The 20,807-nt window shown below is 36.9% G+C and overlaps 1 protein-coding gene across 7 annotated transcripts in view; it reads right to left on the bottom strand.

Moving 5' to 3' along the window:
* ctif (CBP80/20-dependent translation initiation factor) overlaps nt 1-20,807 on the bottom strand; it is a 133,610-nt gene that overhangs the window by 26,803 nt on the left and 86,000 nt on the right. For 5 of the 7 annotated variants that reach the window (XR_012397074.1, XR_012397076.1, XR_012397075.1 and 2 more), the window contains 3 exons: nt 15,832-16,345; nt 13,139-13,438; nt 3,449-3,604 (listed from right to left, as the gene is read on the bottom strand). Coding sequence is in view for 4 of the 7 variants with exons in the window: in XM_073935696.1 (XP_073791797.1) it covers nt 3,449-3,604; nt 13,139-13,438; nt 15,832-16,345 (970 nt within the window). In the remaining 3 variants the exon portion in view is untranslated. Of the gene's footprint in view, nt 1-3,448; nt 3,605-10,391; nt 12,894-13,138; nt 13,439-15,831; nt 16,346-20,807 lie in introns of those variants that run through there. The other 2 variants (XM_073935697.1, XM_073935698.1) reach the window with 1 other exon arrangement.

The raw sequence follows: 20,807 nt of genomic DNA, 5'->3' as shown, positions 1-20,807 counted from the left end.
TATCGTGATATTTCGGTTCGGTTTTAATATCGTTACACCCCTAATATATATATATACACATACACACACACACACACACACACACACACACACACAAACACACACACACACACATATATATATATATATATATATATATACACACAAATATATACTCACCGGCCACATTAGGTATATTTATTAAATTTTGCTCCAAATTGACATTGTTAGAGCAAATTCCTTGCTGATTTCGCTGTCCCCAGCAGGCAATGTTTTTAGACGCAGGACACTTGCTTTAATATTGATCCATTTTTATTCTTGCTTCCAAAACAGACAACTTACAATATTTTTTCAATGTCCCCCAAAATTTATCGCATGCGTTAACGCACTAATTTTGACTGCGCTAAAATTTATATATACGTATATATATATATACATCCAGTCAGTAGATGCTAGAATATGCTGCAGCACTTATTAACAAAGAATTGGAAATATTAAAATATATACACAACAATAATACACTTTACTATAGTATGTTTTTTAAATACTAAAAATCCCCATAGTATTTTCACATGGGTAGGTCCACTTGACTGAGAAAGAACAGATACTGTGTCAACTATAATTAAGTCCTAACTGTACGCAAGTGTATGTAGAAGTGCACAGAAACGCACAAAAGAATCCAACAAAAGAGTTTGGGGAGATCAGAGACGCTCCAGCAGCTTTGAGATGAACAACAGGCGCTCTGGTCTCTCCCTCCCTCCATTCAGACTGTTTTCTTCTTTCTTTTCTTTTCTCCCACACCCTCAGCGCTCCGAATACACCTGTCAGCTCTAAAACTCCAGCGGATCACCTGTAATTAAGCAACCTGCTCTGCCGGTCCACACAACACACACTCGCCGCCAGACGCTCAGCTGATCGTGTCGGGACGTGCAGATATATTCACACACACTCAACTCTCACACACATCTGCAGGCTTTGAGGAAGAATCAAACTCTGGATTTGAAGAATCGCGTCTGTCAGCAGCTCAACAAATAACAGGATTCAATGTTTAAGAGTCATTTCACCAGACAAAACCAAGATCTTTGGGTATTAAAGGCGGTGGAGAATGAAAATAAAAGGATGATGTTCTTTGAAGTCAAGGAGTTTGACGTATTGTTCAAAAACCGGGAAGGAATCATTTATGACTCACTCTGACTGGATTCTTTTGAATCTGTGAATCGTTAAATGAACACTCAGTCTGGTCTGAATTAGTGAATCACTAACTGGACACTCACTCTGGTTGGATCATTTGAATCAGTGAGTTGTAACTGGAGAGTCACTCTAACCAGATCATTTGAATCAAAGAATCATTAACTGAACACTCAATCTGACTTGATAAACTGAATCAGTGAATCATTAACTGAACACTTGGTGTGACTAGATCATTTGAAGTAAGTTGTTAACAGAAGAATCACTCTGGCTGGATCATTTGAATCAGTAAGATGTTAAAAGGTGACTCACTCTGACCGAATCATTTGGATCAGTGAGTTGTTATCTGGAGAGTAACTCTGACCAGATCATTTGAATCAAAAAAGTTAAATGAACCCCCACTCTGGCAGGACTATCTGAATAAGTGAATCATTAACTAGACACTTGCACCGACCGGATCATTTGAATCCGTTGGTCGTTAACTGAAGACTCGCTTTGACTGAATTATCTGAATCAGCAAATCAGTAACTAAAGACTCGCACTGACTAAATTATCTGAATCAATGAATCATTAACTAAAGACTTACTCTGACTGGATGATCTGAATCAGCGAATCATTAACTGAAGACTCACTCTGACTAGATTATCTGAACTAGTGAATCATGAAATAAAGACCCACTTTGACCAGATTATCTGAATCAGTGAATTATTAACTAAAGACTCACTCTGACTGGATTAGCCGAATCAGTAAATCAATAACTAAAGCCTCATTCCGACTAGATTATCTGAATCAGTGAATTATTAACTAAAGACTCATTTCGACTAGATTATCTGGATCAGTGAATCATTACCTAAAGACTCACTCTGACTGCATGACTCACTCTGACTGCATGATCTGAATCATTTAAATCATTAACTAAAAACTCACTCTGACTGGATGATCTGAATCAGTGAATCATTAACCAAAGACTCACTCTGATTAGAGGATCTGAATCAGTGAATTAATAACTAAAGACTCACTCTGACTAGATTATCTGAACCAGCGAATCATTAAATAAAGACTCACTTTGACCAGATTATCTGAATCAGTGAATCATTAACTAAAGACCCACTCTGACCAGATTATCTGAATCAGTGAATCATTAACTAAAGACTCACTCTGACTAGATTAGCCAAATCATTGAATCAATAACTAAAGACTCACTCTGACTAGATTATCAGAATCAGCGAATCGTTAACTAAAGACTCACTCTGACTGGATTAGCCAAATCAGTGAATCAATAACTAAAGACTCACTCTGACTGGATGATCTGAATCAGTGAATCATTAACTAAAGACTCACTCTGACTGGATTAGCCAAATCAGCGAATCATTAACTAAAGACTCACTCTGACTGGATGATCTGAATCAGTGAAACATTAACTAAAGACTCACTATGACTAGATTATCTTAACCAGCGAATCATTAAAAAAAAAAGACTCAGTTTGACCAGATTATCTGACTCAGTGAATCATTAAAGACTCAACCTGACTAGATTATCCGAATCAGTGAATCATTAACTAAAGACTCACTCTGACTGGATGATCTGAATCAGCGAATCATTAACTAAAGACTCACTTTGACTGGATGATCTGAATCAGTAAATTAACAACTAAAGACTCACTCTGACTAGATTATCCAAATCAGTGAATCATTAAAGACTCACTCTGACTAGATTATCCGAATCAGTGAATCATTAAAGACTCAATCTGACTAGATTATCCGAATCAGTGAATCATTAACTAAAGACTCACTCTGACTGGATGATCTGAATCAGTGAATCATTAACTAAAGACTCACTCTGACTGGATGATCTGAATCAGTGAATCATTAAAGACTCAATCTGTCTAGATTATCCGAATCAGTGAATCATTAACTAAAGACTCACTCTGACTGGATGATCTGAATCAGTCAATCTCTTAAACAAGAATATTTGTATAGTAATGTGTGTGTGTGTGTGTGTGTGTGTGTGTTTAACTTTCTTAAGCAAGAGTATTTGTACATTTATGTGTGTAGTGTTTATCTCTCTTAAGCAGGAGTATATGGGGCAGTAGTGTGAGTTGTGTGTCTACCTTCTTTAAACAGGAGTATATGTACACTTGTGTGTGTGTGTGTGTGTGTGTGTGTGTGTGTGTGTGTGTGTGTGTGTACCTCTCTTAAGCAGGAGTATATGGGGCAGTAGTGTGAGTTGTGTGTCTACCTTCTTTAAACAGGAGTATATGTACACTTGTGCGTGTGTGTACCTCTCTTAAGCAGGAGTATATGGGGCAGACGAGGACTCTGAAAGGCTCTCCAGCGCTGCTCCTCATGGTGCCGAACACCTCGCAGAGGAACGTGATGAAGCCCAGCCAGTTCTCCACATCCGTCTGCTGGAGTTCCTCACGCCGCTTGAAGTCCATCTGAAACATTTAATCAATACATAACAAATAAAAGCTTCAAAATGCATGTTCATTCTTAAAACAACACACACAAAAAAAACTATACCTAAAACCCAAAGATCAATGTCTGACTCAAACACATGCAACTGTTAGACCAAACAACGAATAACATGGAGACAATCTCTTTACACAGGCGCACATACATTACTGTTCATTTATTTTTATCGCTGTGTCTGAATGTTGTGTGTATTTGTGTATCCAAGTGTTTGTGTATGTCTGTTCATCTGCGTGTGTGTATTTGTGTGAATCTGAGTGTGTCTGAGCATCTGTGCGAGTCTGTATGTGTATTTGTGAATGTGTTGCTTTGTGTCGAATGAGTGTTTGTGTCTGTTTAATGCCAGTTTATCCCAGTGTGCGTCTGTATTTGTGTATCTAAGTGTGCTTATTTGAGTGTTTGCGTCTTAGTAAGTGTGTGTCTGCGTATTTGTGTGTCTGAGTGTATGTGTCTGTGTTTGCCAGTTTATCTGAGTTTGTATTTGAGTGTGCGTCTATATTTGTGTATCTGTGTGTGTTTTTTTGAGTGTGTGCATTTGTGTGCGTCTAAGTAAGTGTGTATCTGTATTTGTGTGTGTGTGTGTGTGTGTCTGTGCAACTCTGAATGTGTGTCTCTGTATTTGTGTATCTGAGTGTATGTGTCTGTGTATGGCAGTTTATCTGAGTGTGTATCTGAGTGTGTGCATCTGAGTAAGTGTGTGTCTGTGTATTTGTGTGTGCCTGTATTTTGTGTGGATCTGAGTGTGTGTCTGTGCGACTTTGTATGTGTGTCTGTGTGTTTGTGTATCTGAGTGTATGTGTCTGTGTATGCCAGTTTATCCGAGTGTGTATTTGAGTGTGTGTCTGTATTTGTGTATCTGAGGGTGTTTATTTGAGTGTGTGGATCAGTGTATTTGTGTGTGTCTGTATTTGTGTAGATCTGAGTGTGTGTTTGTGTGTTTGTGTCTGTGCAACTCTGTGTGTCTGTGTATTTGTGTATCTGAGTGTATGTGTTTGTGTCTGCCAGTTTATCTGTGTGTGTGTGTTTGAGTAACTTTGCGTTTATTTGAGTGTCTGCATTTGTGTGTATCTGAGTGTGTGTCTGTGCAACTCTGTGTGTCTGTGTATTTGTGTATCTGAGTGTATGTGTTTGTGTCTGCCAGTTTATCTGAGTGTGTGTGTTTGAGTAACTGTGTGTTTATTTGAGTGTCTGCATTTGTGTGGATCTGAGTGTGTGTCTGTGTACTTGTGAATGCGTGTCTGTGTGTCTATGTGTATTTGTCTGTGTATGCCAGTCTATCCGAGTGTGTATCTGAGTGTGTTTATTTGAGCGTGTGCATTTGTGTGCGTCTGAGTATAAATGTGCGTCAGTGTATTTGTGTGTGTCTGCATTTGTGTGGATCCGAGGGTGTGTCTATGTGTATGTGTCTGTGTATGCCAGTTTATCCGAGTGTGTGTTTGAGTGTGTGTCTGTATTTGTGTATCTGTGTGTGTTTATTTGAGTGTGTGTGTGTCTGTGTGCATCTGAGTGGGTGTGTGTCTGTATTTGTGTGCATCTGAGAGTGCGTCTGTGTATTTGTGTGTGTGTGTGTGTGTGTGTGTCTGAGCATCTCTGCGAGCCTTTATATGTATTTGTGAATGTGTGTCTGTGTTCAAGCATGTGTCTGTATTTGTGTATCTGTGTGTGTTTGTGTGCATCTGAGTGTGTCTGTGTATTCGTGTCAATGTATGTGTGCTTATTGGATTGTGTGTATTTGAGTCTGTATTTGTGTGCATCTGAGTGTGTGTGTGTGTGTGTTTGTTTTTGTGTGTGTATGTATGCATATTTTTGTGTATCTGATTGTGTATATGTTTGTGTGTGTGTGTATTGTGTATGCTTTTTGGAGTGTGTGTTTGTGTGCGTGTCTGTTAGTGTATTTGTGTGTGTCTGAGTATTTGTGCGACTGCATGTGTGTTTGCGAACGTGTTGCTGGGTGTGTGTATTTGTTTATCTAAGTGTTTGTGTCTTTCTATGTGTGATTATCTGAGTGTGTGTGCATCTGAGAGAGTGTGTATGTATTTGTATATGAGTGTTTGTGTATGTCTGTGTGATTATTTTGTGTGTGTGTGTGTTTGTGACCGTGTAGGTGTGTTATCCGAGTGTGTGTGTGTGTGTGTGTGTGTGTTTGTGTGCTTCTCAGTGTGTTTGTGTGTATTTATGCCTAAGCATCTGTAAGACTTGGTGTGTGTATTTGTGAATGTGTTGCACTGTCTGTGTGTGCATGACTATATGTGAGTGTATGTCTGTGTGATTATTTTGTGTGTGTGTGTGTTTGTGACTGTGTAGGTGTGTTTATCCGAGTGTGTGTGTGTGTTTGTGCGCTTCTTAGTGTGTTTGTGTGTGTTTATGCCTAAGCATCTGTAAGACTCGGTGTGTGTATTTGTGAATGTGTTGCACTGTCTGTCTGTGTGTGCATGACTATATGTGAGTGTGTATGTGTACATGTGAGTGTTTGTGTCTGTCTGTGTGATTATCTGTGTGTGTGAGGATTTTAAATGAGCAGAGTCAGTCGCGTCCTCTCGCTGGGGTCAGAGACTCTTCATCTGTGTTATATAATCCCTTCAGATTGAAAGCGTCTGCTTGAGCGTCAGATGCTGAAGAGAACAGGTTTATATGAGGACAGACTGATGATTCATCAACACACACACGCACACGAACACACACAGAAGATGCAGACGCACATCACAGACACAGGAGAAGATGCTTTTATTCAGCAACAACGCATTCAATTACTCAAGCCTCATTTATAAAGATGATCTCAGATAAATGCTGCTCTTCTGAACTACATTCATCTGTGAATCCTGAAAACTGTAATGCGCCAGCGTTTCTGCAAAAGCATGAAGCGGCACAAATGTTTTCAACAAATTAATAATCAGAATTATCAACATCAATACATTATCCAAATCAGTATATGATGGCTCGTTTTCACTGACTGGTGCAGTACGGTACGGTTCGGGTTGGTACGGGTCACCTTTATCAGGCATGCGTTTCCACTATACCCTTTTGGTGGGCGTGGTGTAAGACAGAAAGTGTCAGTCGCATTCTCAATCGAGGAAATGTCTACAGTAAAGCTGCACGGGTCATTCACAAATCATATTAAAAGCACTTCTCACAAAACAGATGCTTTACACAAATAAATACTTCTGTATAAATGTTAATTACTAACTTTTCTATAGACCTTTTTCATGGCTGCTGCATTGAGGGCGCCATAGCCAGCGTCTTCCGGTAGAATGCTAAAAACTTCCGTTCACAGCGTGTACAACTGGTAGTTTGCGCTCCGAAAATGGGTTTCAATAATGTTTTTAATGGATAACAGAGTGTTTTTGTGACACACAACTTAGAAATGTGTCTGTTAAAGCCGTTATAATCTGTCCCGTGTGGTTCAAGCGCGTCAGAAATACGAGACAAACGTTCTCCTAGTTCACGTGTCTGCCGTCAGAAATACAGTGTGTGTGTGCGTTCCCGGCCTCTCAGCTGTTAGCTCAGCGGCTCTTTAACACACACACACAGAGAGAGAGAGAGAGAGAGAGAGAGAGAGAGAGAGAGAGAGAGAGAGAGAGAGAGAGAGATTAAAAAAAAATTATTAAAAAATTATTCACACACACAGAGAGAGAGAGAGAGAGAGAGAGAGAGAGAGAGAGAGAGAGAGAGAGATTAAAAAAAAAATTATTAAAAAATTATTCACACACACACAGAGAGAGAGAGAGAGAGAGAGAGAGAGAGAGAGAGAGAGAGAGAGAAAGAGAGAGAGAGAGAGAGAGAGAGAGAGAGAGAGAGAGATTAAAAAAAAAATTATTAAAAAATTATTCACACACACACAGAGAGAGAGAGAGAGAGAGAGAGAGAGAGAGAGAGAGAGAGAGAGAGAGAGAGAGAGAGAGAGAGAGAGAGAAAGAGAGAGAGAGAGAGAGAGAGAGATTAAAAAAAAAATTATTAAAAAATTATTACGTTTAACCCACCCATTAAACTGTGGCTGAAAATATTTGACACCATTGTAAAGCCAGTCCTGCTGTATGGCTGTGAACTCTGGGGACCCACATTTAAATTAAACTATGAATCTTGGGAAAAAACTCCAGTTGAAATCTTTCATCTGGAGTTTTGCAAAAACATCCTCGGAGTTCACAGAAGCACACCCAGCCTTGGTTGCAGAGCAGAACTAGGCAGGTTCCCTCTGCTCTCAGAAATCCAGAAGAGAGCAGGGAAGTTCTGGCTCCATCTGTCAGACTCCAGCCCAGAGAGCTACCATCAGCAAGCCCTCATATATAGAAATGCACATCCGGCCAGCGACCCCATGCACTATCTGGTGGAAAAACACCAACTAAACTCACAAACCCTGTCCCAACATATAAAGACTAAAGAAATAGAAAAGATTACCCAGGAGGATTATAAACTCAATTGGCAAAATAAAGTACAACAAATAAAAAAGTTAGCGTGCTTCAACCAGATTAAACCTGGTTATGAACTGGCCCCGTATCTGACCAACATTAAGAGCCCCGGTCAGAGAAAGCTGATGAGCCGTTACCGTCTGAGTGGACACAGTCTGAGTGTGGAGACGGGCCGACACAAGCGCAGCTGGAGGAGCCCAGAGCTCAGACTGTGTCCACACTGCTCTGCTAGAGTTGTGGAGGATGAGCTGCATTTCCTCACTCAATGCAGCAAATATCAGAGCATCAGAGAAGCTTACTTCACACAAATGTCTCTGATTCTACCACAATTCCAGCAAGCCACAAATACGGAGAAACTCCATTATATTTTGGGAGAAAATGAAAAGTGTCTCCACCTAGCAGCACAGTACGTGTCCTCATGCCACCATATGAGAGAAAAAGGCTGAACCCCCTCATCCCTTATTAAAGCTCTCTGTCCTTACCATTTATTATTACTTTTGTTAATCTTTTTTTTATTAACTTGTTTATTGTGACAACATATATGTATAATATAACGATATGTATATGTGTTTGTTTATTATTACTTATATTTCTTTTATCTATATGAATGTTCTGTATTTTGTTATTGCTTTGGCAACATTGTGATTTGTTTTACAGTCATGCCAATAAAGCTCTTTGAATTTGAGAGAGAGAGAGAGAGAGAGAGAGAGAGAGAGAGAGAGAGAGAGAGAGAGAGAGAGCAAACCAGAGTACTGGCATGAAACTTAACAGGTATGAAAGTCGTGCAATTTACAAAAATGAGCAATAAAAGTCTGTTATTGATCCTCTGCTGGCTGATTTGCTGTTCATTCTAATCGCGAGCCGTTTGTGTTTCATTTCGTGTTGTTTTCACCACGGTTTGTGTTTTTCTGTCATGTCGAATTGACACTAGCCTATATTTTCACTTTGTCACCGTTATTAAATCAGTGTGTCAGTGGCGCACTACAGGCTACGTGTGTGTGTCAAACATTTTGGTGAATTACATTTGTTTGGGCTGGTTATATATTTGAAATAAAGAGAAACTGTTGACTTTAGCGATGACGAGGCTTCATTTAAACTGCAGAAGATGCCGTCTGACAACGAGGGGAAAATGTCTAACAGCAGCTGTTTTTCATCCTATTAGATCGCATTTCTTTAAATGATCAGTCCAGGAGATGCTGCTGATGGACAACAGTATTAGTTCAAAGAGGATAAATAGACTAAAACTATCGTTTCAAAGCTGTCCAAATGTGACTGTTTACACGCATCAGCTGCTGACCGGAAGTTCTTCGCATTCTCCTTGCGCATACATGCAAAGCATAATGGGTAATTTTGCGTTCCAAGAAAAAGGTCTATAGACAGGAGTTGATTATAACTGCAGATCAATGCCAGTGCAAAATAGCCTACAGTAACGTCTGTAATTATATAAAATAAATAAATAAATGAACATATATGAACACATACAGCCCCTTACAGTCTCCGATATGTTACCAACTACAGAAAAACTACACACATCGCAGGGAGTGCGTTTCCGAAAACCACCGTTAGCCAACTAAGGTCGCAAGTTCCGTCACTACAAACATAGTTCGTTGATTTGGCGTTTCTGAAATCCATCGTTTTAACAAACGTTCGCAAACTGCATCGCAAACTTGTACACTTGCAACTACATCTGTTGTTACTGTAGAAACATAGTTCCTGGCTGTGTTTCTTTTCCCAGTTATCCCCCTATGCTCTATTCCTTTTGAACGTTCCAACATTTTTTGAATGATTAATTAAAACTAGCTTTAAAAATAATGCAATTCGCTTTCAACGTTTTTTTTTTTTTACAGGTCAGTTTTAGCTAATATTCAGCTTGACAATTGATCTCCCTTTGTAGTGCACTCCCTTATCGGGCTCATACCAAAAGCCTGCGAGTTACAAGCGGAAATCTCCAAAGTTTGTGAAAACAAAAAACATAGGATATGTAAAATGCTTTAAATTTATAGTAGCCTACTGTATATAATCTGTACAAAACAAAACAATTTAAGTTAAGCATCATTATGGACGTTTTACATTATAACTAGCATAGTTCACATGACTGATCTGCGACTGAAACTACGGTTTTGGAAAACACTCGTCACTACTTCATTCTTTTCCCAAATGATGCATTGTACTATGGTAATTCAGCAGCAAGTTATGTCATCGTTTGGGAAACACATCCCAGATTAGCATTTAAATTCATCAAAACATCCTCTACTGTTTTCTTCTTGTTTTTACAACAGTATAAAAGTGTGCATTACTTTCATAACCTTTGTGTGATCTTTGGAGTTATGAGAAAAAACTGCAACCAGGATTTCCGTTCCAAATGAGAATGATTTAATGATGACAGAACTTCGGTCTGAGCCGGCTTTTAACAGTGAATTGACTAACTCCTCATTTCTAAACAAGGTGATGACATTCAGGCCCGAAAGTCCCTGCAGTCCAATGAGGAAACACTGAGCTGAATGAATAAATGAGTCACATCCTCAAATATTTCAGAAAAAGAGGAAGAGCAGAAACAGAGAGACCGCAGACGACAAAACAGGAACCAAGGAGTGGTTTTCTACAGGTGGAAGAACCACTTTCTATAAATTCCTGCAATCTGATTGGTCCTTGCCAATGATTAGTGTCCGCCCACTTTTTTCAGAAGTATTTGACATGTTCGTATTATATTCAATAGGCTTTAACACAAACACGAAGCTGCAAAATCACAACATTACAAACTTCAAATCAAAAACAACACTGTGAACTATTCTGTTAATAAGGGTGAGAACTACTATCCCACGAGGCACTGCGAACAGCACAGTTTATTTAAAGCTGTTCAAACTACATTTCAGGTTTATTGCTAAATACGTGTATATACGTGAACATTAAAGTATTTTGAGAGTGTGTTGACAGTTAATTATGGTATTTGTGGTGTTACATGGTTAATTTTCAGCAAAGCATCATGGGTAATGTAGTTTTCATTAGACTTTTTAAAGAAATAAACTTTTGTTTTTGAACCAAACATGAAGCTACGAGATCCCAACATTGCAAGCTTCAAATTGAAAGCTCGTCAAAAATTCAACACTGTGAACTTCAATTAATAAGGGGGAGAACTACAATCCCACAATGCACTGCAAACAGCACTATTCATTTAAAGCTGTTCAATTGTTGACTACTGTATTTCAGGTTTATTGCTAAATACGTGTATATACGTGAACATTAAAGTATTTTGAGAGTGTGTTGACAGTTATCCATGGCATTTGTGGTGTTATTTGGTGGATTTAGCAAAGAATCATGGGTAATGTAGTTTTTATTGGGCTTTTTAAAAGAATTAAACTTTTGTTTTGTTTTTGAACCACACACAAAGCTACGAGATCCCAACATTACAAGCTTCAAATTGAAAGCTTGTCAAAATTTCAACACCATGAACTTCTATTAAAAAGGAAAAGAACTACAATCCCATAATGCACTGCGGAGAGTACTATTCATTTAAAGCTGTTCAAATGTTGACTATACTGTATTTCAGGATTTTTGCTAAATACTTGTATATACATGAGTATCAAAGTATTTTAAGAGTGTATTGAGAGTTAATAGTAGAATTTGGCTTTACATGGTGGATTTTCAGTAAAGCATCATGGGTAATGTAGTTTTCAATAAACTTTTTAAAAGAAAAACTTTTGTTTTGTTTTTGAACCAAACATGAAGCTACGAGATCCCAACATTACAAGCTTCGAATTAAAAGCTCGTCAAAAATTCAACACCGTGAACTTTAATTAATAAGGGAGAGAACTACAATCCCACGATGCACTGCAAACAGCACTATTCATTTAAAGCTGTTCAAATGTTGACTACTGCATTTCAGGTTTATTGCTAAATACGTGTACATACATGAACATTAAAGTATTTTGAGAGTGTGTTGACAGTTATTCATGGCATTTGTGGTGTTATTTGGTGGATTTTTAGCAAAGCATCATGGGTAATGTAGTTTTCAATAGACTTTTTAAAAGAAAAACGTTTGTTTTGTTTTTGAACCAAACATGAAGCTACGAGATCCCAACATTTCAAACTTCAAATTGAAAGCTCATCAAAAATTCAACACTGTGAACTTCAATTATAGAGGAGAGAACTACAACCCCACGATGCACTGCAAACATTACTATTCATTTAAAGCTGTTCAAATGTTGACTTCAGGTTTATTGCTAAATGTGTATATACATGAACATTTAAGTATTTTGAGAGTGTATTAAGAGTTGATTGTGGCATTGATAGTTGAATTTGTGGCACTATAGGGTGGATTTTCAGCAAAGCATCATGGGTAATGTAGTTTTCAAAAGCCTTTTTAAAAGACATTAAACTTTTGTTTTGTTTTTGAACCAAACTCAAAGCTACAAGATCACATTACAAACTTCAAGTTGAAAACAGGTCAAAAATACAACACTGAACTATTAATAAAGGAGAGAACTACAATCACATGATGCACAGTGACAACACTATTCTTTTATTATGGTTCAGATGTACTTCAGGTTCATTGCTAAATATTTGTATAAACATGAGCATTAAAGCATTTTAAGAGTGTACAGAGAGTTGGTTGTGGCATTTGTGGTGTTATATAGGACTGGGTGGAGCTTTATGGTGTGCTTTGACACTCATTGGTGGAATCTCAGCAGAGCATCATGGGTAATGTAGTTTTTCCTGCACGAATGTCACTATTAAAAGGATTTTTTACCCAAAAAACAAAAATTGTCTCATTATTTATTCTCTCTCATAACCTTTATGAATTTCTTTCTTCTGTTGAACACAAGATACTTTGAAGAATGTTGGTTCCCGTTGCCTTGCAAAGTAAGAAAAAAATACTATGGAGGTCAATGGGTACCAGGCACAAGCAAATAAAAAAAACATACTTTAATTTGTGATTATCAGAACAAAATAAACTCAAACTTTTTTTGAGCAACTGAAGGGTGAGTAAATGATTTCAATTTTTAATTTGACCTGTTTCTTTATCTAATTTCTAAAAATACGGTAAATTAAGCTAGTTTGACAACTTAAAAAAATAGTGATAGTTTGTTTGGTTCTCACCTGTAACATGTTGAGTAGGAGTGAGCGGAATTTGGTTCCCTCCACCATGAACAGAGCCATCTTGTCGCAGAGTTTGGCAGCGGTGGCGGCGAAGCTCCGGTCGCTGACCGCCTTGCGGTAAATGGTCTGCACGATCTGGCTGAGCGTCTCCTCGGATTCGGCTGAGTTCTGCGCCTCCTCCATGAAGCTGGTGAGCTGCGCCTCCACACCGCTGCTGTTATTCCTCATGCTGTTCAGGATCTCTAATAATCGGTCCATTCGGCTGCGCTGAGGGCCGGCTGTCGCCACGGGAACCTCCTCCTGCCATTCAGAGAAGAGTCAACATCAGCACTGACGAATAGTATGTGTGCTTTCATTTTACAAACTCGCACATACATCATTCTTTATTCTATCACGTTCATCCATTTAATTAAATCATCCATTCACCCTTTCATTTGATTTACAATTCATCCTTCTTTTATTCATTAGTCGTTAATTATATTTCACTCCATCCATCCATCCATCCATCCATCCATCTTTTTTCAATCCATCCTTCAGTGCATCATGTTTCTCTTCAATTTATCCACTACCCATCCATTCATTGAATTCATCTATCCATCCATTCTTTCATCCTATTCAACCATCATTCATTTAATAATGTCTATCCATCTATCTTCTTTCATTTTATCTAACTATAATTCATCCATCCATTCTATCATGTCCATCCATCCATGTTTCATTTCTTCCATCCATCTGTTTTCAATCAATCCTTCAGTGCATCATGTTTCTTTTCAATTTATCCACCATCCATCCATCCATATAATTGATTTATCCATCCATCCATCCATTCAACCCAACCATTCACTGAATTAATTCATCCAACATCCATCCATCCATCATCTATATAATTGATCCATCCATCCATCCATCCATCCATCCATCCATCCATCCATCCATCCAACAAAACCAATCACTGAATTCATCAATCAATCCATCCATCCATTCAACTTCTTTCATTCTATCCAATTATTCATTCATTCATGTCCATCCATCCATTTTTCATTCTATACATCCGTTTTCAATCAATCCTTCAGTGCATCATGTTTCTTTTTAATGTATCCACCATTCATCCATCCTTTCTTATAATTAATTAATCCATCCATTTATCCATCCACCCAACAAAACCATTCACTGAAATCAAACCATCCACCCATCCATTCATACATCCAACAAAACCATTCACTGAATTCATCCATCCATCCATCCATTCAATAAATCCAACAAAACCATTCACTGAATTCATCCATCCATCCATAAATCCATCCATTCATCCATCTTTCATTCTATCCAATCATCATTCTTTCATTCCTTCATTCATTCTATCATGTCCGTCCATCCATCCATCCATGTTTCATTCAATCCATCCTTCAGTGCATCATCTTTCTCTTTTCAATTTATCCACCATCCATTAATTTAATTGATTCATCCATCCATCCATTCTACGCTATCATTCACTGAATTTATCCATCCATTCATCCATCTTTTTTCATTCTATCCAATCATCATTCATTCATTCATTCATATATTCTACCGTGTCTATCCATCCATTTTTTCATATCAATTATTCATTGACCTTCATTGACTTGAATTATTCATTATTCATCCTTCCATTCGTTTTACAATCCATCCTTCAGTGCATCATGTTTCCTTTTAATTTTTCCACCATGCATCCATTCATTGAATTCATCCATCCACCCTCTTTCATTCTGTCCAACCATCATTCATTTATTCATTCATTCTATCATGCCCATCCATCCATTCTTTCATCCTAGTCAACTATCATTCATTTAATAATCTTCATCCATTAATTTACTTTAATTTTATCTATCATTCATCCATCCATTCTATCATGTCCATCCATCCATGTTTCATTCTATCCATCCATCTGTTTTCAATCCATCCTTCAGTGCATCGTGTTTCTTTTCAATTTATCCACCATCCATCCATTCATATAATTGATTCATCCATTCATCCATTCAACCCAACCATTCACTGAATTCATCCATCCATCCATCCATCCATCCATACAACCCAACCAACCATTTACTGAATTCATCCATCCATCCATCTACTTTTATTCTATCCAATCATTCATTCATTCCCATCCTATCCATTCATCCATCTTACATTCATAATTTCATTCAAAATATCCCTCAATCCATTCATTGGTTTTCAATCTATCCATCCTTCAGTTCATCATTTCTTTTAATTTATCCACCATCTGTCCATCCATGCCTCCATCAATTCAATTAATTAATTCATTCACCCATCCATTCATCTTCTTTCATTCTATCCAACCACCATTAATTCTATCATGTTCATCCATACATACAAATCAATCACCCATCCAGTATCTTTTCATTCAATTTACAGTTCATGTATTCATTCTATCATCATTCATTCAATCTATCCATTCTTCTATACAATTTTCAATCTATTTATCCTTCTATCCATCTTTCTACCCATCCTCTTACTCATTCAATTAACCATTCATCCATACAGTCATTCTTTTATTGAAAAAAACTGCTCTTATTCTAGCTAAAATAAAACAAATCAGACTTTCTCCAGAAGAAAAAACATTATAGGAAATACTGTGAAAAATTTCTTGCTTTGTTAAACATCATTTGGGAAAAATATAATATCTCAATAATCACCTTCTCTTTCAATCTCCTCCTCAGTCTCTCTTTGGATGACTGCAGTAAGCAGATCTTCCCGCTCTCCGTTTTCTCCTCCTGCTTGTCTTCTTTCTTCTTCTCCTCCTCTTTCGGCTCATCCTTTACTCCTCTCTCCGTGTGGATCTCCGGCTCCTCCTGTTTTACATTCTCTGTCTCTTTGGTATTGCGTGTGGGGCCTCTGTCAGCCCCTGAAGGTCCTTGACTGAAACAGTTGGTCTGGTGTTTTGGGTTTTGATGCCAGCGGCGGTTCTGGCTGTATCCGTGATGAGGGCCGATTTGTCGCACACCTTGATTTTGCTGGCCCTGGTAACCCCGCCCACTTTGTTTCAAGCCAGCTCCTGATTGGTGGTCTGAGTTGGGCTGTTGCGTCTGATTGGTCGGCTGATTCTGCTGCGGCGGCGGAAGTCCTTGTTGTTGCTGCTGTTGAGGATTTGGAGATTTCCCACCAGCCCCTCCTCCTCCTCCTCCTCCTCCTGGCAGGCGTTGCTGTTTCCTATAAAAACAACAACAATAAAAGGAGCTTGTTGAATGACAATGTCAATGTCAATTGTTACAGTATGTCAATTAAAACGTTGCTTTGATGTTCTGAGGTGTTTTGGGTGTTTGCAGGCATTGTTACGTTGTTGGCAGGTATTGTTAGGTGTTTGATGGACTGGTAATGTTCAAAGCAGTAGTCAAGGGTGTTATGGGAAACTTTGGATTGCAAATAAAATAAAATACAGAATGGAATAAAATAAAATAAAAAACAGAATAAAATAAGATAAATTGTAAAAAAAAAAGAATAAAATTAAAATGAACAAATAACTAAAATAAAAAACAGAAACATATAAATACTAAAGACACAATAAAAACGATTATAAAATAAAATAAAACAAAATAAAATAAAAAACAGAATAAAATAAAATAAATAAAAAAAAACACAAATTAAAATAAAATAAAAAACTGAATAAAATAAAATACTAAAATACAATAAAAAACAGAATAAAATAAAATACTAAAATACAATAAAAAACAGAATAAAATAAAATAAAAAAACTGAAAATAAAATAAAAACAGAATAAAATAAAATGCAAAAATATATTAAAAAACAGAATAAAATAACATACTAAAATACAATAAAAACAAAATAAAATAAAAAACATAAAATAAAATAGAAACATAAAATAAAATAAAAACAGAATAAAACAAAATAAAAACAGAACACAATAAAATAAAAAAACAAAATAAATAAAAACAAAACAGAATAAAATTAAATAAAAACAGAATAAAATAAAACACTACTACTAAAATACTAAAATAAAATAAAAACCGAATAAAACAAATAAAATAAAACAGAATAGAACAGAATAAAAAAAGAATAGAATAAAATAAATTAAATAAAAAATAAAGCGACAGAATATCAAAATATGAAAATAAAAAGCAAGAGTAAAATAAAATTTCAAAATAAACAAAAAACTGAATAAAATAAAATAAAACAGAATAAAATAAAACAATAAAAAAATTAAATAAAATAGATAGAAAATAAAACATTAAACAAAATAAAACCTGAATAAAAAACAAATAAAATAAAACAGAATAGAATAAAACAAAAAATAGAATAGAATAAAACAGAACAAAATAAAATAAATAAAACAGAACAGAATAAAAAAATAGAATAAAACAGAACAAAATAAAATAAAGTTTATAAAACTAAATTGAATAGAATAGAATAAAAAGAAAATAATAAAATAGAACAAAATAATATAAAACACAACACAAACTGATAAACTAATTAATTAATTATTATATGACTAATGCCTACAATTAATTTTATGAACGTTCTAAGAAATTAAATAAATAAATAAATACAATAAATACGAAATAAATGCACAAAAATAAACCAAAAAAATAAAAGTAGAGAATTACAAAAATACTTAAATATATAAGTGAATGTAAACATTGAAGTAAATAAAGGCATTAAAAATGCAGTAATATGATTAATAAAGCAAAGAAATTAATTCTCAATAACATACAAACGCATGCATAAATGCAATACAAAAAAGAACAATCAGCAAAAAAAGTAAAACATATAAAAAATAAATAAGAAATAATACAAAGATTGAAACAAACAAAGCATAATATCCAAAAATAGACATATTCATGCATGAATGAATAAATCAAACAAAAAATTTAAATCATAAATCAAATACATACAAATGCATAAATAAAAACTAAAAGAAGACAAAGACATGAAAATACAGTATAAGTAATGCATGAATGAATGAGTAAAAGAATTAATTCAGATTGATCCTGGATGCAAGTTGATAAACACACAATGAACAACTTAATATTATATGCCCTATTTCCTAAATTAAGAATGATGAACAGAACTATAACAACACAGCTTTACTCACTTCAGTAAAATAAATCCATGTGACATGAGCATTTAAAGCGGCAGATGACTGAATATTTCCATGATTAAAACATGTGGATGCTTACACAGAATTGTTTCTGGTGTTAACAGCGATGATGGACCAATGATAACTAGCCAATCACGATGTGTTAATGTGTGTGTGTAACGATTTCCTGCAGATGTGAGTCAACTGTTAAACATGTTTGCACCAGACTGATGGATGATCCAACTAGCACTGGATTATGAGCTTTACAGTGTGTACATTACGTGTGTACATATACATACTGTACACGTGCGGTGTGTGTGTGTCTGCATGCAATAACATCAGTCTGTTAGCATGCATCATTAAAGGGTCTCAACCCCACCCCCCCATCTCAGCTGGGTGCTTTCACACCTCTAGTTTGAAGTCAGGAAAGTGGCTGAGTTCAGCTTTGTTTAGGTGGGAGTGTCCAGTGGCAAAAGAGGGAAGGGTTTGCATGAAAAGGGGAGTTTCAGTACGAGCACGCGCTGATTTTCAAAGGCAACACAAATACAGACGGCAATGGTTTGATTAAGATGTTTACATTCGGACAGCAGCATTTACAGCGGAACCTTTAGTTCATAATATTGTAGTGATATTAACTGTAAACTGAGTAACTGGATGCTGGAAATTAAGTTTTGCATCACAGAAATGAATATCATTCTCCTAAAAATGTACATGAAAATAGGTATTTTAAATTGCAGATATATTTCACAATATTGCTGTGTTTTTAGACGCTTTCTTAGTGAGCGTGAGCCTTTCAGCAGCTTTAAGCACATGATCACTCTCGTAAACATCTATATTTTAGAATTACGGTTGCTGCAGGAATGAAGACGGGAAACTGTGTGGAGGTTTAACACACGTAAAGCCTGAAGAATGAGAAGGTCAAGAGCTCCACATCTTCATCTCCGTCTGTCATTCAGCACACTGGCCCGAAATAAACCTGGAGCTGTCAGAGTGTTTTACACAGCACTGAATGCCACACTTTACAACCCTTCAGAGGTGAAGTGTGTTAATGACCACTGGTGGACATCTTCAGCTCTCAAGTGCTCACTGCGTGTTTCTTATGCCTAGTTCAGACTGCGTGATTTTAGCCCCGATTTTGGCTCCCCGACATGTTTTGAGAAATCGCAGACAAATGCCTGAAAACACAGGCAAATCGGTGCTCATGCACGTACACGTGAGTCCCGTTCACACAGTATGAACGATCAAAGACGCGATCTGAGAGAATCGCCGATGAGTCCCCGATGCCTGTGAGATATTTGGCATGCTAAACATCTGGAGCTGTCGGTGATTCAAATCATTCCGTGTGAATTGAGTTTGACTGAAAATAACATCAGCGATCGCCTACAGCCAATGAGAGAGCAGCTTTCACTTGTGTGTGTGTGTGTGTGTGTATACCTGCTGCAGGCCAGCGGGAGGTTGGGGGAGAAGTTAAAAGCACTCATTTTCGGTTTATTTGGACCCACGAAACGGAGCAAAAACTAGTGAAGGTTTGACAGGAATCAGGAGCAACCGTGTCTGTTTGACGTTTCATACAGAAAGAAATTAGTTTATTATCAACGTTGAGGAGAAATGGCTAATTCCCTTTAAACCCAGGTGAGCAAACATGTACATGTTCTACCCCATTAAAGGCTTCTTTCTCATTATGTAGTTAATAACAAAAGATATACGACGTGTTTTTGGCTGTGAGATGTAGATTTGGACGAAGTTGTCGGCGATTCTTCCTATAGTAAAGTCATGCAATGTGAAAGTCCCTGTCGCCGAACCATCTTGCAGTGTAAACAAAGCAGCGACGAAACGCTAGCCCAGACTGTCATGCAGTGTGAAAACATCTGTGACACGACTACTTTGAAAATCATGCAGTCTGAACTCGGCATAAGGCCCCGATTACACTAGTGTGTTTTAGTTTTAAAACGGCGTTTTAGAATGGAAACGATCCGCGTCCACACTAGCGTTTTACCCAGCGTTTCTGAACCGCTCTCCATCCACACCAAAACGCTGAAAACACACATCACGTGACCACACACACACACACACAGGCAATCGCTGCAGCCTTTCTACCCAGATGAGAGCTGTGCTGGTCGGGCTGCTCATCAAGCATCTCCCGCTGGATCTAATCTCACTATATTTGCTAAACGTGATATTTAATTAATCTTGTTGTCTATATCTAACGACATATTCCCCGACTTTGGTCTGTTGAATCGATTACTTGTTCACAGGTAACGTGTTTTGGCTGAGCGCCTCTCTCCCTCTTTAAGCTATATATTTTTTAGATATTCTACAGAACAAACCATTGTTTTACAATAATTTGCCTAATTACCCTAACTTGCCTAGTTACCCTCATTAACCTAGTTAAGCCTTTAAATGTCACTTTAAGCTGTATAGAAGTGTCTTGAAAAATATCAAGAAAAATATTATTAACTGTCATCATGGCAAAGATAAAATAAATCAGTTATTAGAAATGAGGGTAACACTTTATGATAACTACACACTATAAATCATTTATTAAGCGTTAGCAAATAGTGAATTCATTATCTGTTA

Source organism: Danio rerio, chromosome 21 (genome assembly GCF_049306965.1).
Source record: "Danio rerio strain Tuebingen ecotype United States chromosome 21, GRCz12tu, whole genome shotgun sequence".
Classification (NCBI taxonomy): Eukaryota; Metazoa; Chordata; class Actinopteri; order Cypriniformes; family Danionidae; genus Danio; species Danio rerio.
Note: the sequence above shows the minus strand (reverse complement) of the source record. Positions and strands in the feature narration are given on the sequence as shown.